Here is a 26,878-nt window from a genome sequence, read left to right as displayed (position 1 = left end):
GTTGTCCTAGGGGCTGGGGATTTAGCTCAGCGGCATAAGCGCCTGCCTTGCAAGCAGGCAGTCGTGAGTTCGATCCCCGGTACCAATAAAAAGGAAAAAAAGACAAAAAAAAAAAAAGTTTGTTGTCCTTGGTCACAAAAATTTGTAACCTCTATGGGTAACATCGCACATTATTCATAATGCTGTCCTTTTTTTCTCAAATTGAAATATTTGTACCGTAACTCCTGTCTTATTTTTTCCTCCCAGATACTTTCCAAGTTACATCCTTCAAGAGGAACTGCCTGGATTACTGCCAAATTATGTGCTGAACTTTAGTGAATCCAGAGACCTTGGCGTGCAAGGTGTGTAAAAACACACGACTTACGTAGAAAAATAAAGAGGCTCTTTCTGGGTAAGAGTGTGGCCTCGTACGCAGGTATGTGCATTCCACAATATATGTCCTGTTCTCCAGTCAAAGGTATCAGAAAGACACCCCAGGGCAAGGAGGAAAGATGTTTCTATTCCCACTGGCTTTAATAATTGGGAGTCAAATATGGTACTCTTCTTGCTATTATGTAATTGCGTTAAAGAGCAGTGTTACCAGGAGAAAACCAGTGAATACTGAGTGGAACACAATAGAAAGAGATGGAAAATAGATACAAGAAGCTTGGTCTCTAGGGGCAGTATTTTCTATTTGCTGGGCTACAGACTCGCAGCTGATAATGCAAGTTGTAATTAATATAAAAGCAGGAGACAATATGGGCAGAGCTTGTAGCAGCAGGGCCACAGGAGAGCGCTCTGCTGCTCGCCTCGGTTTCTCATTTACACACAGCTTTCCCTGGAAAACACAATCCTGCCAGTGTTTTCTCCCTTGGAAGTTAAAAAAGAATTGATTTAGCACCATCATTGAATTTTGCTAAATCTAGAAAAGAGCACAGAGAGGACAAGAGTCTCTGGGCAGAAGAAGCAAATCTTATGTGCCCCTCTTTTGTTGAGGCTGCAGATGTGGTGGGACTGTAATATTTTAAACCAGAGTGGCATTTCTGTGAGGGGCCTGCCTATGGGATATTACTTGACAAGTCCTGGCAAACCGGTGGGTATTTCAATGATTCTACACAGTATATGGTTCTTCCATGTGGTCACTGGGGTAAAATGTGTAAGGGCTTCTAAATAAACATAAAACTGAGTGGGGAAGTGAAACGTATTAGGCTTCAAAGAGAAAAGAGAAGCCCATATGACATACAAGTTCTGCCTACAGTAACCTGAATCTCATTTTAGACCCCAGCTAGAGAGATGATTCAATGGGTGAGGTCCGGAAGAGAAGACAGGAAGCTGCCTTAATACTGCGGGGTGCTGACTGTCACAGGCCACGTGATCAACGGCAAGTGACATGCTACATCTCCTTCAGACTCACTTCCTTTATCTCTTTAAAATTAAGAAATGACACAAGATACTCAATCCCTTTTCTTATTTGTGTTATTAAAAATACTATCAAAGCAACCATTTGATTCTTCTAGAACCCACACTACTATACAACATGAAGTGAACATAATAACTGTATGTGAACTTGGAAAACACAGTAAAGTAATTCAGGATATGTGATCACAGGATATATGATCACAGTAATAATAAACATGAAGATATTTTAATCAGGGAAGGAGGCAAGCACAATTAATATATTTATACAACAAGCAACCCAATATATTAGCACAACAAAGGAAAATATATTTGAAACAATACACATAATTAATATTGAGTTACTTAGCTCCTATGACTTTATGATGGTTTAATTCCTAATTAAAATATTTTTAAAAACAGAAAAAAACTTGTATCCTGGATATTTGAGTTTACAAAAGTTAACAGTGTTTATTGTATGGTTCAAATAAATTTTGGAATTTCAAGTTCATTATTCTAAAGTTGACATTAGAACCCAGGAGACCTCTATGTGCTTTCAGAATCTGGGCTGATTCTTTAAAAAGTAAATAGAGATGGGGTCTTCCCCTCATCTCCCCACTTCCATCTCTTTATTAAGCTCTGGGAATTAATATGTGAAGAACTCTCAAAAAAGTGGTGAATTCCTCCATTTAATCAAGAATTTTGATAGAAAATAGCAATGTACTCTTACTGGACTGCCATATTGTAAAGATCCTCCTAATCTTAAACTGTGTTGGGATATACCCAGTCAGTATAAAAATAAATAAGAAAATGATACTATATTTTCAAATAATACTATATTTTTTATCTGATAGGGAATGACTATGTGATTAACAAGTATATCTACCTTTAATTTTATTTCATCAGTTACACTGAAAACATTCCAACTATACAACCTAAATGATTTAAATAGTATAATTATTCTTGATGAGAAATTAATAGGAAAGTTATCAACAACCAGAGCCTATGTAGCAGCGAAAAACAAAATAAAACAAAAAGCCCTGCTCTTCCCCAGCACGTCTCCTTGAATTGGTGGAAGAGCAGCTCTCGGTAGGAAGGGTCCCAAGAGGCTCTGGATAACACACCGTAACATCTAATCTTACACTGCAACAGAAGAAACTAACGGGGAAAATCACTCGTTCATATTATTAATATTATTATCAAACCTCATTTTTCCCTCTTGATCTTCTAGAGACCAACCACTTACACCTAAACTTCTCCACACTACCATTCACTTCTAATTTTTCAGGAAATATTAAAGTTTATCTGCAGGACTCTGTCAGGAATAAAATTCTCAAGAGTCCCTCTGACTTAACACACTTTAAAAACTGTGTAGACATAAATAAACTTGGCATATACAAAGTCACAAAAGAAAACATCAACATGTCTTTATTTAAATTATAGCATACAAATTAAATTGTTTATTAGTGATATTATCAGAGCCAGTGCATTTTAAGTCACCTGTCATTAACTATTAATAAATGTAATTATATTTTCTTCCCGCTACTTAATTCTTTTGAAAAAATAAAATGTAGGTTATTATGACTATTAACTAGAACTAATGGCATAATCATGTAACTGTATGCACTTCAATCAAGTAATGATTGGCTTAGATAATGTATTTTAAGATATTTCATTTGTCTAAATGTGATCTGAAGATATATAATATTTTACATATAAATATGAAATTATAACTCATTTGTCTCAACTAGATTTAATGACCTAATTTACAATTACATAAAATAGACAACACAGATGCCACCTGTTTTTCAGAGACTACAGAACAGATAAAGCATGATTACTTCAAAATAGTTTTTAAATTGAAGCTTTTTTAAAAAATTGCTTCCTTGGCATGTTTATTTTAAACACGATAAATTTGAATGTCTCAAAAACTTAACAAGAACTGCAGCTGAAAAACAGAGTTTTGTCTCCTTTACTATCATGTACTTTTTCTCCCCACTGTTCTGAAGAATACTGGGATAGCCATTTTTTTACCTGTAACTATTTTTCTTGTATTACAGTAAGAGTATAAGACCACACATGTTATATGTTTAAAGGCATTCAATATGAATTTACTAAGCCCAACAAAATGGTAAGCAGTATTGTACGCTTTGTTTTCTAATTAATTCCAAACTTCCTCTTATCATTATGCACATCATACGTGTTAATAGTAAATGTACAAATCAAGGATCTTCACTGACTATAAGATATGGAAGGTAAGACTATCACAGTTGTCCTCTTTTAATGCAATTATTTATACTAGAATATTCATACAACATTATAGAATGTGAAATCAGCATGATTTCCCAGTGACCCATATATAAAACTATTCATAAAAGTCTACTAGTAATACTTGTTTTGAAGCATTTGTACCTCTTACTTTTATTCATTTACATCTTCAAGTTCTTAAAAAGAAAATCAAAAACTATCTGGTACTTAATATTTTCTCCTTGACGCTTCTCTCTGCCTCCCTTGTACACCAAATTTCATGCTTATTCTCTCTCCTTGCCTGCTCTTTCCTTACACACACACACACACACACACACACACACAACATAGCTTGATACCATTTAATAAGGATAGAGGTGTATGTGTTTTGGGGGTGTCAAACAGCTGTCACAAACTGTCACCTCCACAAGAGAAACCTTGGCACACAACAAATTAAACTACATTTCTTTTTTAGCTGTCATTATTCATAGCCAATAAGTTGAAATGCTCTCAGTATTTCATGTGCAAATAAAACCACGAGGAAGCTCAGTAGATCAGAATAGTGGGCCAACAGAGAAAACAACATGCTGTCTGGGTCCTTCTGAACTGGTTCATCATCACCCTGTACCAGCGTGCACCCAATGAGCTCCAGCCTGGGGCGATGTATTAAATATGCACATCAAAGCAAAGAAAGAATAAACCTGAAGATTCAAATTGGACACATTTACATGCTGAAAATGCCCCACTTGCATCACTTTTCAGGTAGTGGTTCAGGGGTGTTATCACTTTTTTGTGGCTGGGGGTGGAAGGCGCATGATTTTGTAGGAAAGGCTGAGAAGGATTCGCTTTGTACAGTTGAAGGAGGAGGCTTGAAAATGAATACAATCAATACACCTATGTTACGAGGTATCAGAACTGCTGAGAGCCCTCCAAGGTTTTTCTCATCCTGCATAGAACACGAGTGTGTGGCAAGCCTCTCCATTTCCCACTTGGTGGGCTGGTGGAACAAATTATTGCTTCATTTCAAAACAAATAGCAGGGGGCTAAAGTAAAAATGTTATAGTTCAGATCTCTAGGAAATAAAAGGCTTTAAATTATGACGCCCAATGAGGTGGCAAGCCCTCATGGGTTCAAAATAAATCAGTTGTCATATTTACTTGATTGGGGGCTAGAAAGGGGAGCAACAAATGACAGAGTTGACTCTTTCATCCAAAGATGATGATTGTTAAATTATTAAAGCAGTATTCTCCTAAGTACAATTCTTTCTTAAGTGTATATTTAAATATTACAATAGCTCCATAAATTCATATTGTCTTCGAGCCAATACACAAAACAGTGTAGTTTATCTTATCTTGTCTACATAAACATCAGCATACGTTAGTTCCCCATGTCCACTGGAAAAACAGTTGCCAAGAAACCGTTCTAGAAAACCAACTAGTTGGGACCCCCAGAAATACCATAAGAAAAGACACTGTGAACCTCTCACTCCACAAACCATGTAAATAGACCTTTCCCTATTCCTCCCATAATATAAATGCACATGGATTTAGAAACAGAGAGCAATGAACATAAACAAATTAAAAAAAAAAACAAAATAAATATTTCTGAGATAGTGTCATGCCTTGTAGACCACAAGCATACACAGTGTAAAGTCACAGACAAGCAAATAAACTTTCCACAGCTGCTGTTGCTGCCGCTGCAGCCTTTTGACTTCATTTAATACACTCAGTATACATGGCCCCCACGCCATGTCGCCCACAGCAGCGAAAACAGGTAAGGGCAAAGACAGGTGTAGGAATCTTAACACCAAAGTATTTATTCAGTCTCACAACTAGATGCCCCAACTGAGGTTTCCTTTTCTTTTTTCTTTTTGTTAAACTTGTATTCTTAGGCTGGTTTCTCATACAGTGCACAGGTTAATTATTAAAATCGATACCTGCATGTTTTCAAAACTTTTGGCGGCATGAAAGGAAAACCTCACAGAAAGTTTATTCTCAAAGCATCTCAATTCATTACTCCTCACAGTCAGGCATGGGGGCTGTTTTACAAACTGCCTTCAAGACTCTGTGCCCGTGTAACTCACACAGCCTGTTAAATTAATGTTTCAGCCACAAAGTTATCAGACTACAGCCTTTATCATGTAGGTTGTGAGTTCAACTCAATGTATAGACACCCCCGTCCCCCGCCCCAGGCTTGAGCTCCTATAAATACCCTGCTGTTCACACCCACTCCTTAACCTCGCCACTCTTGCCTTTCCTACCAGCTGCAATCTTTCTTCTCTTTGCTTCTTTTTCAAATTTCAGTCTCACTACATATGCTTTTTTTTTAAGCATCAGACTCACTAGATCAGTTCCAAAATAGGATTAAAAACAGAGAGAATAGAAAGAAATCTCCTTTCCCGGCTTGACACACATAGGCATTCCTTCCTATACTCTTCGTCCTCATTTACCAACTGTTAAAGTGTTAAAATTCAACCACTAACCTATGGTTACTCAATCATAATTCCCTTCAGCTTCCTGTAATATGTTGTTAATAATTGGTTCATCAAGGTTACTGTCTTTTTATTATGAAGATGCTCCAGGCACTTGGCAATAAGTCCATATTCTGACAATAAGTTTCTATAGAGCAAAAGCCCTGAGAATGGTAATGTGTTCATTCACCGCTTCTTTTATTTCTAATGCAATGCAAGATTGCCAATAATTTTCAGGATTTTCATCTTTGGGAGAGGCTGGGAAATCAGCCCTTTTCCCCAGCTCTCCTCCGGCCACCTGCCCCCTCCAGGTCCTGTCCAGCTCTCTGGCCTCTGTTTATCCCTGCTGCACCGATTCATATATACAGAGTTAAGAAACCAGAACAAGACAGCAGACATCATATCCAAAGAAAGAATTTGCCAACACTCAACTCACCAAATACAGGAAACTTTACATATGAAGAGAATAAATCATTCTATCAATTCCCTGGTTTTCTGTTTTTTCTTTTTTTTTTTTTTTTTTTTTCTATGTCAGTATAAATAAGGAAGGGTTCAAGGAAAAGGAGATGAAGAAAAGTATGATACAGGTACTGAGGAAAGTAGAAGAAAGCTCCCAAAAAGACCGAATCATTAAAACAGAAAAGAAAACTAAATCAGTAGAACTAAATGTTAAAACCAGTTTTTTTTAAAAAATGTTTTACCTAGTGGCTTTAAAAGCATTGCCAAAGGCAACAGACTTACATGGTCAGCGAGATTCGTCGAGGAGCCTGAAAGTTCTTCATGGTCTGACTTGGAGCTGCCGTCCCTTTCATCAATGACCAGGTCGATGGGCATTTTCCCCTTCAAGCAGCTAATGTACCGGTGGCAGAAGTTATCACACAGTTCGTGGACCTAGAAGGAGGTGTATGGTGGAGGACTCAGCTTATGTTGTTATTGTTTGTTTCATTTTTAAAGAGGAAAACTATCCGGTTGCATTGGAAAGAGCAACAATGTGATGTCTTCCAAGCTAACTCTAATTAAGGGGTATAGTTGAAGGCAAGGAAACAATAGAGCAATTGTTACAGCAGATATTATTCTCCAGAGACTTCCCTGAGCAACAAGTTACAATAAAAAGTGGGAAAGAAATAGGGCTGGGAATGACTGGGTTCAGACTGGGGGACCAAGGCAGAAAATTCGATTGGGAGATCATTTCAAAATATTAAAACCTTGTAACTAGGGATAGCAATAATAGTCGCCATTAGGCAGGCCAGGCGTTCTGTTTGCAAGGCAAAGTGACTGAGCTGCATTGCAAAGACAACCCAGAAAGGATGCTTTCCCTTGCTTACACCTCATGCAAACTGTGGGCCTAAGGTGAACCAAGCAGAGACACAAACTGGCCAAGCCTCCACAAGCACAAATAAGTTGCTTCATTTCAAAACAATCCTCAATGTTTAGGGGGGAAAAGTTGAGTAGGGGCACTTTTAAAGGGAGGGCTGTCCTGATTCACTCATTCTCTGAGCCCCTGAGTTGAGGAGCAACTAGGGGAAGGCCATGGTGACATGTTTAAAACCTCCAGGTAGCCAGTCCCTCATGCTGTAGGTTTGATGAAAGTACAGTATCCCAATCCATTAGGTGAGTGGCTTAAACAAGAGGGAAGTGGAGTGTTATTTCCTGCTTACCTTTTCTAACTCCAAAAGATGAAACCTTAGTACTTGTATTGCTTGTATCATCTGAAAGGAAAGTTTAAGAGTTTAGAGTTAGGGCTCTGCGATTCCGAGTTCCTGCTGGGTGGGGTGGGGGTGGGGGTTGAGTGAACCTGGCTACGGAGAAAAAACAAAAACAACCCAAGCAGGTGTCCACGCGAAACTTACAGATCAAGGAATACTCAGCAAAACCAAGTGATTACTGACCATCTCTGCCTCATTGGCCACGGGGTAGGAATCGGACAAAACCTAAACTTCATATTGGTATCTCTTCCCTGACATTCACTGTGCAATTTATCTGTAAGAACCGCTTTCTACCAACGAGGCCTTCCTACCCTGCCTGAGTCCTAACAGTCCCCTCCCTCGACCTCAGGCCAGAAAAAAAAAAAGAAAAAAAGTGGCTTCTCTGGACAGAAAAAGCTTTTTAAAACAGCATACCCAGCGAAATCCGTCCTCACTAAAGAAGGAAATACTCAAGATGAATGGCTAGGCTGGGCCTTTGAAAGCGGATTTAAGTACTTTTAATATTGAAATCGTGCAAATTAGCAAAAGAATTGCACCTAAAAGTGGCCTGCGCTGGCCTGCCCCTCACCCCAGCCCGCTCCCCGCTGCCCGCGGCTGCTTCCCTCGGGGAAGCTGCCCTGGGTCGCGGGCTGCCCCGGCCAACAGAGGAAATAACTCACTCTTCGCAGCCAACTACCGAGGCCGAGACCTGGGAAGCGCCGGGGCTGGCGTTCCCGCACCGCGTCCCGGATTGTGCCTCGGTGGGCTTCGCTCCCTGTGATTTGCAGCCCGTTCCTCGCTCGCCATTTCCCTTGCAAGGCTCTGAGCTGCTCCCTTCCTCCCAGTCGCCCTACAGCTCCTAAAGCGGGGTCTGCTCGAACTCCCTGGAGCTCCCCGGGAAAGTGGGTGCTCCTGGGCGTGGGAAAGGACCGAGGCTGGGGAACAGCACAAAACAGAGAGCCTTACCAAATTGTCCAGCTCTGGATTTGAAGAAAAAAGTGGCTTTTCGGCGCGAACCTATAAGAAGCAGGGAAAGTCAGCATGAATCACCCACCCGGATTGAAAAGTCAAACCCTGTTACCTCCTGAACTGCAGTGTGCCAGGGGGGACGGTGGAGGGGCAGTGGAGGAGAGGACAGGGACTTTGATAAAACACACGAAGCAAGCTGGTGCCTGGAATTAGTGGGGTCGCCCGAAACAACAAGCAGGGCCTTCTGATCCTGGACCCAATAAGGGACCCCAGGTACCAGGGAGCTGCAGCCAGCAGCTCTGGGCCGTTCCCGGCCCGCAGTCCTCCCTGACCCTCCGTCCATCCGAGGGTTGAACCTCCTCGCCTCGAGCACAAGGCTCGGAGAGGCGCCAGTTTCCTCGACCCCCGGGTCCCCCACAGCCCCTCTCCCCAATTCTTGTTCAAGTAGCTGCAGGCAAGGGAAAAGGCCAAGCCCCAGATTAGGGGCAGGTCAACCTTAATTCGAGGGTCGAGCCCCTGTATTCCTGCCTGGGGCTTGGGGGGCAAACACCCATATTTATCTCGGCTTCTCATTCGCCCCCAGGATCAGGGGCGGGGAGGGGGCGCAGTGTGCCGAGAGAGCCAGAGGAACGGATCGGGTGTCCTGGCCTTTTCTTCCTCTTTCAAGTAAAGCTCGGAGGACAGGGGAGGGAGGGAGAGTGAAGGGCCGCGGGAGGGCGAGCGGGTCAAGAAGGTTGGACCTGCTTGGCGAAGACGGCGATGTCCTCGTTGAAGGAGTCGGAGGAGCAGACGTCTCCGCCGGCCACTCCGGGTTCCCGGGGCGTGCAGGTCGCCAGCTCGCACTTCTCAAAGACCAGAGCTAACAGAGGAAACAACGGGTGCCTAACGGGCAGCGCCACGCAGAGACATACACACGGAGACGGGGTGCAGAGGGGAAGGAGCGAGAACTGTAATCAACAAGTTTGGAGGGTTCGGATTCCTTCTTTAACACAACAGGCACGCATCACACTTTACAGCCCTTTCTCCACCAGCTGAGCTGGGTCAGAAACAGAAAGGAAACGCAGCTCGGCCTTTCCCCTTCGGCTCAGAAGTCCCTTAGCTCTGGTCAGAGAAGGCTCTGGCCACTTTAGCCCGCCAAAAAAAAAAAAAAAAAAAAAAAAAAATCAGCCTCACTTGGAACGTAATGAAACATCCAGGAAAGTCGGGCAGTGTGGCGCCCGGAGTTCACCAGGCTCACTCAGCACTACAGAGGCCGCCAAACCCACCCCTGCTACCCGGTCCTGGTCTCCCGAGAAAGGGAGGATCTTTAAAATTAAAAAAAAAAAAAAAAGATTTTAAAGGGCATTTCAAACAAGGCCAAACGCTTCCCCTGCACGACACCAGAGTGACAGTTCCTCAACTGGAGCAGCACCCTTCTAAATCTCTCCACCCCCGCCTTATAAACTTGTTTGCTCTACTTCTAGTAAAGCCAGTGTGGGGGCCAAAATACTAGGGATGTGAAACACCAAAGAGCTGCCTTCCAAAGACCACATTTCTCCCAGCGTTGCAGCAGACAAAAATAAATAAATCGCATTTTAAAACTTGGATGTGTGCGTGCGCAAATGTCCTTTGTGCTCCTCCGGGCGGCTCAGCCACACTTTGGGATGCTTGCGGCCTCTGGCTCTCTGCTCAGTTGCTGTTTACCCACTGTCCCCTCCCCTCGGCATCCCGCTGCCTTCCCCACCTACCCTCAGCCGGAAGAACCCGCGGTGTACACGTTAGTACCTTGCTTCCCCACCCCTCCCCGAGTTCCCTCAGAACATAAAATAATTTCCAGCAATCTCTCCTACTCCCCCCGCCCCACGCTCGGCCCTGGCCAAGCAGCTGTCCCTTCCACCCCGCTGCACTTCAAGGTCTCCCTCTTTATTTACAGAGAATTAAGAAGTGGGTGATTAGGACTTCCTGGCCGGCAGAAGCAACCCTGATCCCAGCTCAGGCTGCTTTTAGTGACTCCCAGACCCTCGCTAGGAAACTGAAGAGGGAAAAAAAAGTTGCTTTTCAGCAGCAGGAAACTTTCCCCTTCGCCAAGGCCTCTGTGAGGGGGCTTGGAACAAGCAGTCCTGCGTCCTTTGGCCAGGAATCTTGTCCTCAGGGAGAAGGCCCAGGCAAGGCTCTGTGGACACAGTTACTCTGGGCTGTGGGGTTTGGAGTGACCGGGCCGTGGGAGTGGAGCAGTCTACATCTTCCGGGTCTCTGACTCAAGGGGCAGGAGGGCTGGCCCCCTCCACTGTCCTTCCCTACAGCAGCCCCCTGCAGAAATAACTCCCCACTTTAGCTCTCCGCCTCCCGCCCCCCACAGAGACACACACACGCACTCGCTCACACTCACACACAGTAAGCTGGGTCCGGGGGTCGGTTTACCCATAGATCGCGTCCTTGTCTCGCTTCAAGGCGTCGTTGACAGCGGATCCCATGCTGGCCGGCATGACATTGGGGTGCGGGGCGTGCGCGCCGTAGTGCTGCGTGGCGTGAAGCGGCGGCCCGTGGTTCAGGTGGTGAACCGGAGGGATCGGCCGCGGGGCGTGAGGGTCTCCGTACATGGAAGCGGGAACCCCTACTCCGTCCATCCCGCCGTAATGGGGCAGCTCATCGTACTGTCAGAGCCAGCCAGGAGGAGGGGGCAACAGGGTCAGACAGAACAGGAGAGAGAGCGAGCAAATCCCGGGAAGAGAAAAAGCAGCAAGGGAAAGAGCGAAGCCAGAAGTGGGAATGGGATACAGATGGGAGGGGGAGGCAGAGAGAGAGAGAGAGAGAGAGAGAGAGAGAGAGAGAGAGAGAAATAAAAACAAAGTCAGGAAGGAGAAAAGTACCCAGCACAAGTGGAACATACAAGAAATCAAACCAGCCAAAACAACCAAGTTGGAAGTTATGGGGAGGGAGGTGGTTTTAAAATCTTAAATGGAACAGTACGACCCAAGAGCAGCATTTAGAGGAGGAAGAGGAGGCGGCGAGGCTGGGGATGAAGGAGGCGCAGGGAGGCCCCGCTCCCGCCGGAGGCTGCAGAGCCGAGGCGAGCCAACCGGGGAGAAGTGGAGAGAGCGCGAGGAGGAAGCCCCGATCCCACCCCTAGCCCCCCTCCGCCTCCGCCGGAGGATCCAATAAATCAAAAGGCGAAATGAAACAAAATAAAAAGAGAAGAAAAACGCTAATAAGCAGGACGAGGACGCCGAGGGCGAGGGAAGACTAGGGCCAGTGCCTCCCCGGGGGGCAGGGAGCGGAGGGTAGGGAGGAAGAACGTGAAAGTTACCAGAAACATTATTTAGCTGCGGATTCCCTGCGTCCTTGTCAATTTCAGAGACAAAACAAGCAGCCCAGGCTAGTCTAGGCGGAGGCGCAGCGGCTGCGACAGCGCGGCCCCAGAGGCGGCCCCGGCGGCGGCTCCTACGCAGCCCGCGCCCGCCTCGAGCCGCGGGAACAGCGGCGCGGCAGAGGCGGCGAGAGAACCGGGGGGGATCGCGCTGCTGCTGGGGTAAAAGCTGGAGCGAGGCGAAAGCGTGTAACAATTGCACACGCACGCACACACACGGCACTCACACGCACTCGCTGCCCGCCCGCTCGCACAGCGCTGGAACACGCGCGCCCAGACACGCACACACGCACGCACACACACTCGCACACACGCAGAGGCACGGGGGGGAAAGAAGCCGATGAATAATTTTGCTGCTATTTTTTAAAATACTGGCCGCCATCATCAAGCAGCGAACAGCAGCGGCTGCAAGGGAGAGGCGGCACGGGGCAGGCCCCTCTTAGGAGAGGATTTATATCTAGGTAAGTGCTGGAGATTTAAACCTACCCTTTGCGCCATCAGTCTGCGCTCCAATAAACTCCTGGATGTGTCGTATGTTTAATATCCCAGTCCGGATAAGAAAGTGATCTAGGCTGAAGATTCCTCTTTTTTTTTTCCAAACCAAGGAGACTTCTCCCAATTCTCCAATATGTTAATTTTTAAGGGGGGGAAGCCCAGGCAAGACAACGAAGAGTTTTGTTTTTTTTTTTTTTTTTTCCTGTGATATTTCTTCTTTTTCTCTTTTTTTCCTCTTCTTCCTCCTCCTCCTCCTCCACCTCCTCCTCCCCCCTCCCCTCCTCCTCCTCTTCGGTACTCCTTTCCCCCTCTTTCTCTTCTCTTCCTCTCAGTTGGAAAAAAAAAAAAAAGAAAAGAAAAGAAAAAGAAAAAGAAGAAAAAAATTGTCAAGCCCCCGTACTGAAGGTTACGAGCAGCCCGTCAGCAGCCCACATGTAACCGAACTGTCGTGTTTCATGGCTTTTTGCCACTCCAGATGTCAATCAAAGCCCGGAATGTCAAGGTAGTGAATGAATGATGGTTGATGATGATGAAGAGGAGGAATCTTTCAGACCCGTTTTTTTTTCTTCCAGTAAAACTCCACGAGGGGTTTCTGCTTCTTGAATGTTTTCCTCCCCCCTCCCCCCTTTGCGCTTTGCCCCCGCGGTCTCGCTAGTAGGATCCTCTCTCTTTAAAGTGTTGTTCAAAAAAAAAAAAAAAAAAAGCGGGGAGAAAAATCAAGAAAAAAACGAATAGTTTGCAAAGCTGGACTTCCTGCCCCCCTTCCCGGTAGGTATTTTGTCTCCCTCTCGCGCGCGCTCGCTCGCTCTCACTCGCGCCCGCTCTCTCTCGCTCGCTCGCTCGCGCTCTTTCTCTCTCGGGGAGATGAGTGAGTGTCAGTAGGTGTTGGCAGGTTGGCGGCTGCCGGGCTTATAGACGAGCCTCAGTTTGGCGGCGCGGGTCGGCGGCGGGAGAACGCAATGACGGAACCCGGAAGTCGTGGTGGCCATAGCCCGTGGCGCGGCGGAGACGCATCCCGGGAGCGGGGAGCGGGAGCGAGGAGGAGCGCGCGGCGCGGAGCCTCTGAGCTGCGGCGAGTGCGATCGGACGTCCCCGCCGGGGGGAGGCGCGGGCGGGGGAGGGGAGGCTGGAGCCGCGCGGCCGAGCAAATCAGCGAGCCCGCTGCTCCGCGGGGACGGCGGGGGAGGAGAGAGGGGCGGGGGCCGCGGGGCGCGCGGGTGTGCGTGCGCGGGCGCGCGCTCGCGAAGGGGGCGCGAGCAGGAGGGAAGGGGGAAGAGAGCCGGGAGGAAGAGGACAGGGAGAGCGCAGAGAGGAAAACTGCAGAAAACCACAGGGAAAGTACGGTACAGCCTCGGATCTTTTCATTTATTATTTTTTAAAACTTACTTCTACTTTATTTTCCCATCAACCCCGGCTCCTGCCTAACTGGGTCGTGTCGTGGACGTTTGGCATGGCGCTCTCGCTTTTGTTCCTTTTAATTCCGCAATAACCCCCTCCTCTGCACGCGGACTACAGCGCCCCGAAATCTTCCTGCTAACATCTTAGGGAAACGGGCTCTGCAGACGTTATCACCGCCGGTCTACAGTTTTTTTTTCCCCCCCAAGTGGCACTTTCTTCCCTGTGCAGATCCAGGACCCTTGTTGTCAGTATTCATTTTTTCCCTCAGCTCCAGAGACCAGAGCACACTCCCTCCAAGCGGTGCAGACAAGGGCCACCCCGAAGAGGCTCCGGGGCGCGGCGGAATCGGGAGGGAGTCGCGGGGTGTGTGGTGTCCGACGTAGTCAGGGGGGTGTGTATGTATGTGTGTGCGCGCGCGCGCGCGCGACTGGTGTGCGCCTCCAAAGTGGCTTTCACAGCCAGCTGGCGAACACGAGCAGGGAGACACGGGGTAGGGAGAAAAACCGGGGAGGAAGAGAAGATACCCGCCGGCCGGACAGGCTGGCGCTGCCGGGCCGGTTCTGCTGTGGCCCACGCGCAGCGGCGGGGCCGCGGGAGCCCGGGCTGGAGGCCGTGTTCATTACACCGGGCGGTCACGCGGGGTCAGGAGGACGCGGCTGGCTCCGAGTGAACTTTTCCCAAAAGGAAAGGAGAGTGGGAAAGGAAGGTAGCTCCCCGCACGGCTGGGGTGGAAACTATTTCTGGCCGATGTCCGGTCCAATGCCCGTCTCAAACTGCGCCGGGCTCTGCCGCTGCTGGGCCGGGTGCTCGGCGGCCGGACGTCAGTCCCGCCGAGCCCCGAGCTGGGGGCGGAGCTAGGGTTACCCCGGCTCTGCGGCGCAGCAGCCCCCCATCCGCTCCCCAACTCTCGCCCTTGCTCTCGGACACGGTTCTCGACCCAAGAATCGGGAACAGACCTTCAGCAGTCTCCTCCCTCCCCAACTCTGAACCTCTTCTAGAAAATAGAAAGTAGCTTGTGCTCTTTGAGCGGCTTCGGCCGGACTTTCCTGCGGGGGGCGGGGATGGATGGGAGTGGTTAGGGAGAGGAAAGTACTGTGAGAGTGTGTGTGTGTGTGTGTGTGTGTGTGTGTGTGTGTGTGAGAGAGAGAGAGAGAGAGAGAGAGAGAGAGAGAGAGACAGAGAGACAGAGAGAGAGAGAGGCTCTTTTGCCCCCCTTCCATCTTTGCTACACTGTAAGCTCTTTCGGGCAACACTAACTAGGCTAACATTGCAGCCTGCAGAGACTCCAAGCAGAGTCGGAGAAATTTGGCCTCGTTTTAATAGGGCTAGGGAATGCGCTCCGGAGGTCAATAAAGCCCTCCAAAAATGATGAATGATGGAGCACCTGTGATGATGATAGTGATTACCAGAGCAATTAAACAGTTTGATTAAATGAGCCATCATAACAATGATGTCTGCGGGAAATCGGCCCTCACATATAAAGAAAGACAGTGCGGAGGGGCTGGCAGAGGTGCCGACCGCGAGGTGCCGGGCACAAGGTCTGTGGTCGGCGAGATTTTTGCCCCGGTAGTCTAAGCAGGGACTTCGGGGCTGGGGCAGCTTCAGGGAGAGGTTAGCCTAGATTTTCCGCCTTTCTGCCTGGCTTCAAGCCTTCGAGACCGAAGGGAGTGTAAAACCTGAAAGGGGGGCGGGGGTCCTCCACCTCTTTTTTTTTTTTTTTTTTCTAGAAGAACTCCAAGATTAAAAATATCCTTCTCCATTGACGCTGAGTTGCTGGTCGACATATTTTTAAAAGGTGAGTAAAAAAGAAGAGCTAAAGTGTTGTTCTCCAGAATTATATTTCAAGAGGCAATGACACAAACTCAGCTGCGATAGTACAGATGAAGGAGAGAGGAGGGAGAGGAGAGCATGCACAGTCTGGGCTCGCTGTAGACTTGGTAGAGTTGTAGATGTTGGTGGGTCCAAGTTCGCGGCGCAGCGCCGCCGGCTGAGAAGTTTATATTCAGTTTTTCAGGTTTTATGCCTCCAGTTATCTATAAATTCAGACTTGAGTATTGACTGCTGCCGAGGGGATTATTGCTCTTTTAAATGTCCTGCTAAGTAAGGGCCAGTTGGCTTTTATTTTTTAAAGAAACTCCTCGATTTCCTTGATAAGCCCTTCTTTTTGTAAAGATCATCCACCGGAGCCTGTGCACCGCAGAGTCTAAACACTGAACATTTTTCCACCTTGTGCAGCTTTTTATCAGTTTGTTTTTTTCATAGCAGTACTGGCAAGATTAGCTGTGCATCCCTATAGCTTTGATTCAGGGAAACTTAACATTTTTAAAAAATGTTTCTTTTATGGCAGTGCCACTAAGTAAAAACCATTGAGATGGATGATTTCTGCATTTTCAAAAAATTAAACTAATATAGTAACAGTTTATTTGCAGTAATCTTGGGTTTTACAAAAGAAAAGTCTTTATTCTTTGGACAAGGCGAAAGACATTTTAATCTGAACTCCTCTACTTCTTTTTGTATTTCTTGCTAACATTCTATAATTTCTTTTGCATTTTGTTGAATACATTAAAGTAAACAATGGGACAGTCTGGTTAGGTATAGAAAGGAGAGAGATGGCATTTTGAGATTGTGTCAAAGAAAAAAACAACACTTAGTTAAGAAGTGTGAGTCTTAGAAATGTATCTCTGCTGAAAGACATTTGTGTGTGGTTTTCAAATTCAGCCCTTGTTTCAAGGGAGACCCAAAATTTTGCAACTAAAAGACTTCACCTACGGGTTATGAAATTGTTAGTTTAAAATGGTAATCCCAGAGTAGTGGATAACACACAATATCAAGTTGGAGTTGACCCAGGGAATCAGTTCAGGATCATCCTGATGATTTCACAGTACCTTTGTTACTTAAAATCATCGACTTGCAGGCATTGTATTAATACACCTGAGGAAGGCTGATCTGTTACCTAAGAATTTTCTGGGCTCCCTACCCTCAGTTCTCCAGTGTGTAGAAACCATGCCACAGCGGTGGGGGAACTATTCCTTCTGATTCCTTACCCCGTTTTCAGCCATAGCCCTGCCACAAGGGCCTCCAGGCTCCTCTGCTGGCTCACCTTTTGGGTGATGGGAAAGTGGGTGGAGCAGGCCTTAGAGACTGGCGAGAGATGGGGGTCAGAGGAGGTGCCACCGACCTCCTTCAGCAGTCAGCTCCTTCTGCCCAGGCTGGAAATGGTTTTAACAGGCGGTAAAATTTCATCTTGCGGTGTCAAATTGGGGTCATTTTGGGGTTAGAGTTCTCAGTGTCCGAGAGGAGCTGTCCAGCTGCGTGGCGACTCATTAACTGCAAAAGATCTGTTTCAGTAAAAACAATTCAAAGACAATCAGGAGGCTAAAGACCCTCTACAAATCGCATTTTACAAGTGCCCCAGAACAAATATGGATGGTGAAACCTATTTCTTCAGAATCCCAAATCAGCTACTTAGCTTTGGAGTAGGGGGTGGGGGCACTGCATTAAAAAGAAGTGAAAAGGAGGGGACCGAGAAGGTGGAAGTGAATGGGAGAAGGAATTGGGCCTCTCAAATTTAAAGAGTCTGTTTTTAATCACTCCTTTCTTATTGAAGCATCCCCAGGACTTCTGAAAACGGCTTCTTTTCTGTTTTTCCTTTTTTGACTCAACATTTAAAGTTATTATAGGTAACATTCGGGATTTTAAAAGTATAACTTAATCCCCCTGTAGTTTCTTAATTGAAAGGACACTGGCTTTTTGGAGAGTAGTTAATTTGAAAGGAACGTTTATAAGCTCAGACTTCATTTGAGGTGCATTTACTCGTGCTCCACAAGAATCCTACGTTTCTTTTAATCTTTTCTTCCCTTCTCTTGAAAGTTGTAGATCCTTCACACAGATAACTCCCAAATTCCTCAGAACAGTGAGATCTGAAGTGCTAATCTGTGTATTAAAATCGCCGAGTTTAAATCCTTTTGTCTTCTTACAACAGTTAGAACAATTGATGCCTTTCTAGAGGAACAAATAAACCCAACCTTAATCTTGTTTGTAACTTTAGTTCATGTTTTGGTTTGGAATATTTTGTACTTTGGCTTGAAAGAAAGATGTGAATTATTCCTTTGATTTTCACACAGATCGTTTCAAGTAAAACAAAACTTCAGTGTTAAAATAAAAAGGTAGATGTGTGAAATGCCATGGATTTTAGTATAAAATCAGACCAGTATTTAAAAGTAAAATGTCACATGAAGTTTCCCCCCCCCTTGCATTACTGAACTGAGCAAGTAAAAGAGACTTAAAAATGTTTTTGTTATCTCTTTCCTTCTCTGGACTTCCCTTCACTCCCAGAGCTTTTCTCTCCAGCCACACAACTTTTCTTTGAGTCCTAAAGGACACGGTGAATTTTTGTATTCTAGATATTTGCTCAGAGCTTACCAAGCATTTGTAAATTGTTCTTCGAGGAGTCAGTCTAATTGCAGTCCTACAACATAGCCCAGAGCCTAGCATTGCTGGGACGAAGGCTAAGGGGCTGTCTTCTTCCCCAGACCTGCTGGCTGACAGCTGGAATTTTTGATATATATTTTATTTGGCATTTCCAATAACGAGTTTGCTTCTCACCCTCCCACCCCCACCGCTTGGAGTCATCTATTACTTTTAAAACCTCTCCACTCCGTAAACCTGTAAACCTCGGCTCATCCTCCTGAACTGCTCTTGACCTCCCCAGCAGTGTAACTAGCAGCTCTGAAAGTTGGGCTAAGGAGAATTCTCTTTATTTCCTTATCTGCTAACTTCATTCTCTGTCTTCCTAGCTGAGATCAACAGGGGGAAAGACTCTGAATTTTCTTTGCTTAGTTTTTGTGTTGCTTTTTCGTTGTCTGGTTTTGTTTTTCAGGATTATTATTATTATTAATCATTGCCTTTCCTTAGGCTACTATGGATTCTTCTCGACACAATGAACAGCAATACATAGCACTATGCTTTATTTAACAAATGGGCTAGAACAGGTTCATCGTATTTTCTTTGCTTTTGCCCAGTCTTAATTTCTCCCAATTTTAGCTGTTTCGCCGTCTCGCGGAAGAGAATCTCAATAAGTAGCCCTCTAGCGCTATCTGGCGGGGCTCCAAACGCGGAGTGCGCCAGCTCCTGCTGTCCCCGGCTCCATCCTGCGCGCCCTTCCTCGCTCTTCGCTCCTCTCTCCTGCTCTCCTGCTTCGCCCTCTCTTTCTCCACGCCGTCCGCCCCCTCTGCCTCTTCCATTCTCTTCCCCGGTTCCCGCCCCGTTTCTAGGGCCGGCCCGAGGCCGACCCCCCACACCACTGCAGGACTGTCCGGCGCGGCGGCCCTGCCCGGGTCCCCGTCCCTGCCCTGCCCAGCGCGGGTCACACGCATCCAGCGCCCTCGATTAGCAACTTCGCGCTGCCGAACTTGTTGCCTAAGCGCCGTGTCCTCTGCTGGGGGTGGCTTGGCGAGGCTTAAACCTGCATCTGTGAAGTTTGCAGGAAGGAAATCAGACACTGGAATCCCGGCTGCTGGAGCCCAGCAAGGTTTAGGTCAGAAGGCCGAGGCCCGGTGCGGGGCTTCGCAGGGGTGGGAGCCCGCACGGCGCGGCGGGGCGCCTGGCGCTGCAGAGAGTGGGTGGGGGTGCGAGCACGCGCCCACGGCCCCTCGTGGCCGCACCACTGTGACCGCTCCAACCTAAGCACTGGGCCTGTCGGTTTTTCTTTTTATCTTCAAGTAATCAGTCTTATTCCTCCCCCCACGACACCAAATTTGGAGGGGTAAAGAAGAGTGGGAGTAGGAAAGCTCTCTAGAAACCCCACAGGGCCAAGAGCCAGCTGAGCGCTGGAGGAAGTCGGCCGGCTGGGGATGCTGCATGGCCAGCATCCTCCTCTTTCCTCACGTTTTGTCACCGTCCTCTTTCTTATATGGGGCTTTTTGTTGTTGTTGTTGTTGTTTGTTTCCAATGACCGTGAACACTCAGCGGTATGTGGGGAGGTCAGAGGAGATAGGGGCTGAAGGAGAGATTGGGCTCGGAACTGGGCGCTGTAGGTGGAGATTGGGCTGAGATTCATTCACAGTCTTCTCTGACACACGCACAGCCACACACACAGCCCGAGAGATGTCCCCAGTACTCTCTTTGAGCAAGCCTCTTCTGTCTAGCCCTTGAAAGCCTGGGAAGGACGTGGGACCTGAGGGAGAGTTATGAATGTGTTTTCTAAAATTCAGTTTCACCTTTGCAAAATAAAAATGAGAGTCATATGCCCAGTACCAACCCATAGGTGAGTGGAACTTGGCCTAAGGCATCTGACAGCAACCGTGCAAAGCTCCTTGCCCAAATCGAAATCTGACCCCCTCACAAAAATGGAAAGCAGGGGAAGGGGTGACGTCCTCCTAAGCCTTCGGCCCCAAGAATCGCCCCCATCCCCATTGTACGGAGAAGAAAGCACGGTTTGGTGCAATTAATTGAGGACTGTTATTAGGTCATCATTAGCCAAGGTGCAAATAATTGCAGACCATTTTTATTTAAAATTGACTAGCCCCAGAGTGATAGATCGATTCAGAGTATAAAAATGATATATCAAAACATCAATGTCGATTATTTGAAATATTGTAGTCGAATTTTTTTTATTGCTTCATCGGTTAAGTGTCTGAAAGTGCAGTGTTCAAACATATATTTATGTTGTCAATACTGTCAGAACTGTCAGTTTTACTATACCGGATTTGTACTACATTTCGAATTTGCTCATTTACATAAAATGCCCACACTAAGATTCCCCATCCCCCACCCCATTTCTGGAAAATCCGTGTCAGTTCCTTCAAAGGATTCAGCAGTCTTTGCCTAAGCTAACCTGTGTACTGCCTCTTTTATTCAGTTTTCCTTGATGGATGGTATGTATTTTGCACCATTACCAACTTTGAGAAGAAATGCTTCCTCTTTCTGCCTAACTCTGCCTATCCTAACCTCTGCTCCAAAATGGTATTGAAGCAGTTGCAAAGTGCCAGGTTTAAATACCCACATCCTAGCTCCAAAATACAGTATTTGGGCAGAAAAACATTTCGCTGCCCCTCCCTGTCCTTGGGATAAACCTGGGAGTCCACCAGGCAGACATTCTCACAGGTGTCAAAGTCCATCATCAAACTACCTGGAAGATTGAAGTTTTCTCAGGAAAATGAATTTGGAAATAAAAATACTTATTTCTTTTTATTTAAAAACTGCGATAGCAGAAAAAGAAATAATACATATACATGATCAGCACGTTTTACCTTTGCATGCTTTTGAACTCAATCGAAAAGACATGAGTTGGAAACAGAAGTGACAGTTTTAATTCTACCCATTTTCACCTGGCGGGGCAGATCAGAGGCGATCATTTACTTTATGGGGTGTGGATTGGAAAGGTGGATGGGAAGCTTGCACCACTGAAGTCTCTGTCCTAAAATTCCCAGAGAAATTAAATATTCTTATTGAAACACAAACATTCCCTCATTCTGAACCCTCCTTCTAGACTAACTGAAATGTATAAATTCACATGATGGCTAATTTCATGCTTTTTATTTTTTTCCAGAATTCCCTCAAGTCTATAAGGAAGACAGGACCACTCTGGACTAGCTGTAAGGATGTGTTTTTGTTTCTGTAACACGAAAACACGTTGCATAAACCTTTTAATGTTGCTATATGAGTCTATTTGGACATTAAAAGAAGCGAACGCACAAAGATAGCTTAGCTTTATGCCTTCAATGTAGCATTAACGAAAAAAATTTTAAAATCTGAGTTTTTTTTCCATACTCATCCTTGCCTTTCAAAAAATGCAGAGCTAAGTAAAGTTTGCAGCTCGCATCTGTACGTCTTCGCGTGCGCGTTTATAAACATCTTCCAGTCGGAGTTACCCCCCTCCTGCCACACTTGCGAAGACAGAGGCTTCGAGGGATCGCCCCTGAGAGCTTTGTTTACTTAGGTTTTTTAAATCTCTCCGCCATGTATGACAAGTGTTACTTCAAGAAATTCGTCAGCCTTCTACAGATACTTCCAGTTCTGCTGTAATGATCTGCAGAAGACAACTGTCATCACTGTATCACATCCCAAGGTGTTGCAGGGACTCGGAGGGAGGCGAGAGGGACCGCCACGCTTAATTACCTTGGGGAGGGAGGGGCGCCGGCCTGGACGCAGGCGGAGAAAGGACAGGGAGGGACCCTCCTCCCCAGGTACCTGCGGGCAGCTCTCAGGCGCCTCTCTCCGAATATTTGGAAAAGGTATGGTTGCCTTTCCCTCCCTCTCATTCCTTTAGGGAGAAGTGATACCCTTGTGTAACAATTAGCTCAAACAATAAATATAATTGGAAAATCAGTCGGAATTTCTGAGTTTTTAATTACGTTTAATTTTGTACTAAGCCGTAAAATTACGAATGCCCCTCAATTAAACACTTTCCTCTTGTAAAGCGTTTAACAACAATTATTCCTTAATCAGTCTGAATGTGAGTCACAAATGGGGCTTTTCCACATCAAAAGGACGTCCTTCCACGTTACCTTTTAGTCATAAGAGGATTAATTCCTATAATTAAAGGGATAAATATGTGCATAAATATCTCGCTCACTCTCTCTAAAAAAAGAATGAATGAATGAAAGAAAAACAGTTCGCTCTGAGAGGTGGTGGGCTCCGGCAGGGCGACTGCTGTCACCGTCTGCTTGAGTGTGAGGTCCCTTTGCAGGCGCGTAGTTGGGGCTGCGCGGGGCGCACACCCGGAGGTGCGAACTCGGGAGTCCCGGGACCCCACGCAACATCCCCGGGACAACGAGCCACCCCCACCTTTGACCACTGAGCCTTCGGGTGGGTTCTCGTGTCCAGGAGACCGCAGGTCCCAGCCCTAAGCTGCTGCTCCAGGTCTCCTCTCCAGGCTACAAATAAAAATCCAGCATGACCTTAAAACTCCTGCGTGGATATCTCATTTACCTAATGACTTTATGTCACCTAGGAAGAAGGTCAATTTCCTCTTAACCTTTTCCCCCCGCTGCTGCAGTAAGCATTCTTCCCTAATCAATGGTGGCTGGAATAATCAATTCCCATTTTATGATCGCTGACAAACTGGATCTCTGGGCGGTGCTAGCGCGCGGGGCGCTCGCTCGGGCAGGGACCGGGGTTCCCGCCCGGCGCCGGAGCCGAGCTGCGCTCCCCGGTGGAGTTCAGAGACCTCGGCGAGCTGCCCTGCCCCCGCCGCGCCGCCGGCGTGACTTGGGAGTTGTCACTAATCCGAACCTGATATTCACCAGAGCTCCCCAGGCTCGGCGCGGCTGCTGGGGGCCGCCCCCGCCCCGCCTCGGAGTGTTTTCATTTCTCAGACTGCAGGCAGGGGTGGCCCGGCCCGGGGCCGCGTGCGTGTGTGCGCGTGTGCGCGTGTGCATGTGTGTGCGCGCGTGTGTGTGCATGTGTGTGCATGTGTGCGTCTTTCATTTCAATTTAAAAATTATTTTGCCTTCCTCATCGTACATCTCTCAACTCTTTCCAGGGTCTCAGGCTGGCGAACTTTGCGTAAACAAAGCAACAACAGAAGCCCTTAGGGTTGGTGAAGGAAATTCTCTCTCCCTCTCTCCCCTTCCTCTCTCCTTCCCTCCCTCTCCTGCCCTTCCAACCCATTTTCTTTTCTCTTCTCTTTCCTTTCTCCTCTTCCACCGTCTCTCACAATACTGGGCTAAAAGGTTTATGAGGTTCCACTCTCCCCCTATTTAAATTCCTCAATTTGTTCCCAATCTGAGGATGTTGCTAGTCAAATGACTATCTCCAGGCTAATTTGAAAGCTAATTTAGGGGTAAGTTCGTGCTTCTTTATTTTCATAGGCTCTGAATCCAAGTCCCCAACTTGTTCCAGTGGCTCATAAAGTTGGCTTTTCTAGGTACAAAGTCTGTGGGAAGAAGGATGTCTGAACTCTGGGTCACATTTAGGTAACTGAACTTTTTTCCTGTTGGCAGTGATAGCCCCGCTGTCAAGACGTAAGCCACTGACTATTAACAGTTTTAAAAAGCCCTGCTTAGCTAAGATTCAATGGCAAGAAAGTCATTTTTGTTGGAAAAAGCTGTTTGCAAGCTTTTGTTATTGTTGTTTGAGATTTCTCTGGGGACATAACCTCTGCTACTGTATTGACCAACTAGTTAAAACTGAACCCCAAACCAGAGTTTCTCTCCGAGGTTGCTCTCGTGGGCCTGCCTTGCTTATGGTGATCATCTTTGAAAAGGTAATTTAAGTGAAGACACCTCATTACTTGTGGGCAGATATTCTTGACATTTTGAAGTTTTTTTCAATCAAATGGAAATGTGAGTCAAACTTTTATCCCTTCATCGGGTGTAAAAAGTAAACATATGATATGTATGAATTCAAGCAGAGTCACCATTCATTCTCATGGTCTCTTAAGTCCTCACCAAGCTACCACTCCAGCCCCTTGAAACTGGAAGGGCCCCTTCTTCAGGGCCCAAGATGACCTGACCTGGGACACAGAGCACCCTGTTCCCAGGTCCTAACTTCATCTTGCTGTGGTCCAGGAAGTCCTATTGCAATTCTTGCTGAGTTAGACTCCAGATTTAAAGGAACATACAAGGTTGGTGAAGCCCCGAATCACAGTTCATAACCCTTAGGCTTTCAGAGAAGATTTGCTTTATAATTCCTAATACTGAGCCCTCACTGGGATACAACCTGTCTGTAGGCCAGGGAGTCTTGTCAGGGAAGTTTCCCATTAGGAGGAGTCCAGAGTGGGACTTTTATCTGTATTTGACAGAGGAGCAGACAGACTGAGAATGGGCCCCTTGACCTCAGGTAATTACTCCCCTCTTCCTTCTTAAGCACATTTAATTCTCACCTGATGAGCAATTAACAACCTTTGACTACTCACTCTATGAGAATTTCCTTTCCTTTTTTTTTTTTTTTTTTTTTTTTTAATCTTAAGGGCTCTCATAGGGCTATGGAAGGATACCTTCAGTACTAGTTTTTAGTGTGGCTTCATTTAAACATCTTCCATTCCTCCCCCTTTTTCTCTAGTCTGCTTGGACACATCTGGCACTGGCTTGGTCTGTGCTGTAACTCAGCACGTGAAATCAGAGAATCTAATAATCAGTTTACTCCCCTTCCTTTGTCCCACTTCTGATCCTCCAGGAAGTAATAACAGCTCCTCCACCTAGGTGGGACACGTTCTGAGCCAGGGTGGATGTCTGAGACTGAAGATACTCCAGCTCTGAACATGTATACACAGTGCTATCTTTTCCCCTGTGCAGATATAGCTGCAAGGAAGCTTAATTTGTATATTAGGCACAGTAATAATAACAATAATAGTAAATACCACAGCTACAACAATATGCTGTAATAAAAATTAGTGGATTTAGGAGTCATTTAGTTCTTGAATATTTCACTTCATATCTTCAGGTTGTGATTATGTATATCTGAAGCTTCAGCAAGTAAAATACTAAACAAGGAGAAACTACCATACTCTAGACTACTCTATGGAAAAAGAAAATTCTTTAATTTTCCTTTATTTGGAAGCCATATTAGAAGAAACCATTAAAATTACTTTTTAAAATTTTAAAAAAAGAATATAATCAATGATGCAGAATTTCAAAATAGATTAATAATGGTTAATATATTGCCTATTGTCTTCAAATCAGTTGCTCAGAATACAATATATAGGCATGAAAAAAATGTTCAATGAAAGAACAAATCGTTCTTTTTGATGAAATAATAGAGATTAGTAGTATAATTATCTATATAGTATATATCTATCATATATATCCATATATAGTATATGTATACTATCTATAACATCCCAGTTGTTCATTCCTTTTGAGCACTTTTTGTTTTGGGGGGGAATGTTGTTCCATTCCTTTTTCTAGAAACTTTGTCCATTCCAGTGTCTCTTTCAGGGCTATAGATTAAAATTATATGCCAGGAAACAGTCTAGGGTCCTTGGAAAGGACACATGGACACACAGGGCACTAGCTTTTCAAAAGTGGCTGCTGGTTCTACAAGGCTCATGTCCTATGTGAAGAGATCTATTATTCAAACACCAAATCAGATCACTTCAGCAGCTGTTAGGATCAGAGACTGAGAAACCTGAGAAAAACAGACAGGAACTTCAGGGATTGAGGGGCCCTCAGGAGCCTCCAGAGACTGACAAGAGAAGACTGTGTTCAAGGTCTGTCTCACGCTAACTGTGCACTGTTACCTAACTTTTTTTTTTTGTCCTTGAGACATAATATTTGCTCATCTTTAATATTTGATACTATCTCATGTGTAATAGTGAAATCAAGGTAATGGGTATATCTGTCTCCTCCAACATGAATCATTTCTACATGCTGGAAACTTTCAACTCTTCTAGTTATAGTGAAATATATCACAGATGGTGTGACCACCAGTTGCCCCACTGCGGAATAGAAAACCAGCATGATTTTCTCTTATCTGCATTGTGGCTCTCCTTGTTTGATTTCTTTTCATCCTCTTTCACCCTGTTCTTCCCAGTCTCTAGTGACTACCATTTCACTCCATTCTCATATGGAATTAACTTCTTTTGTTTGTTTTCACAAACGAGCAAGCACATTGTATTTATCTTTATACGTCTGGCTTTTCAACTTAAAATAGTGACCTCCAGTTCCATCTGTGTTGCTGTAAAGGACAGTATTTCATCCTTTTTCTGGCAAAATAATGTTCCAATTGTGTATATGCACCACATTTTGCTTATCAATCCACTTATTGATAGATACTTTGGTTTATTTCCCATCTTGGCTATTGGAAACAGTGCTGTAATAAACACAAGAGTGCAGGAATCTCTTTGAAATAATGGTTTTATTTCATTCAGATATGTAACCAGTGCTTATATATCTGCCAGATCATATAGAAGTTCTGTCTTTATTTTTTAAAAGAACCTTCACACTTTTTCCA

The 26,878-nt window shown here is 45.7% G+C and overlaps 1 protein-coding gene and 1 long non-coding RNA gene across 9 annotated transcripts in view; one reads left to right on the top strand and one right to left on the bottom strand.

Annotated features, from left to right (window-relative positions):
- The window catches only part of Meis2 (Meis homeobox 2), a 202,205-nt gene extending 189,405 nt beyond the window's left edge, over window positions 1-12,800 (bottom strand). For 3 of the 7 annotated variants that reach the window (XM_063250305.1, XM_003475671.5, XM_003475673.5), the window contains exons 1-6: window positions 12,578-12,800; window positions 11,146-11,378; window positions 9,486-9,627; window positions 8,743-8,793; window positions 7,750-7,800; window positions 6,833-6,982 (exon numbers count right to left, since the gene is read on the bottom strand). In XM_063250305.1, the coding sequence (XP_063106375.1) occupies window positions 6,833-6,982; window positions 7,750-7,800; window positions 8,743-8,793; window positions 9,486-9,627; window positions 11,146-11,378; window positions 12,578-12,589 (639 nt within the window). In that variant the 5' untranslated portion in view covers window positions 12,590-12,800. Of the gene's footprint in view, window positions 1-6,832; window positions 6,983-7,749; window positions 7,801-8,742; window positions 8,794-9,485; window positions 9,628-11,145; window positions 11,379-12,031; window positions 12,554-12,577 lie in introns of those variants that run through there. The other 4 variants (XM_005006198.3, XM_003475672.4, XM_063250306.1 and 1 more) reach the window with 3 other exon arrangements.
- A 992-nt stretch (window positions 12,801-13,792) lies between these two features.
- Window positions 13,793-22,312, top strand: LOC101787231 (uncharacterized). Of its 2 annotated transcripts, none has more exons than XR_001202511.3 (3): window positions 13,793-13,924; window positions 15,712-15,779; window positions 21,534-22,312. It is a non-coding gene; the product is annotated as an uncharacterized LOC101787231 (long non-coding RNA). The 2 variants fall into 2 exon arrangements; XR_001202513.3 differs by having other exon boundaries at window positions 13,804-13,929.
- Window positions 22,313-26,878: the final 4,566 nt, after the last annotated feature.

The sequence above is a fragment of the Cavia porcellus genome, unplaced genomic scaffold (assembly GCF_034190915.1).
Source record: "Cavia porcellus strain 051 isolate PalLab524CR breed Dunkin Hartley unplaced genomic scaffold, mCavPor4.1 scaffold_6, whole genome shotgun sequence".
Taxonomy (NCBI): domain Eukaryota; kingdom Metazoa; phylum Chordata; class Mammalia; order Rodentia; family Caviidae; genus Cavia; species Cavia porcellus.
Note: the sequence above shows the minus strand (reverse complement) of the source record. Positions and strands in the feature narration are given on the sequence as shown.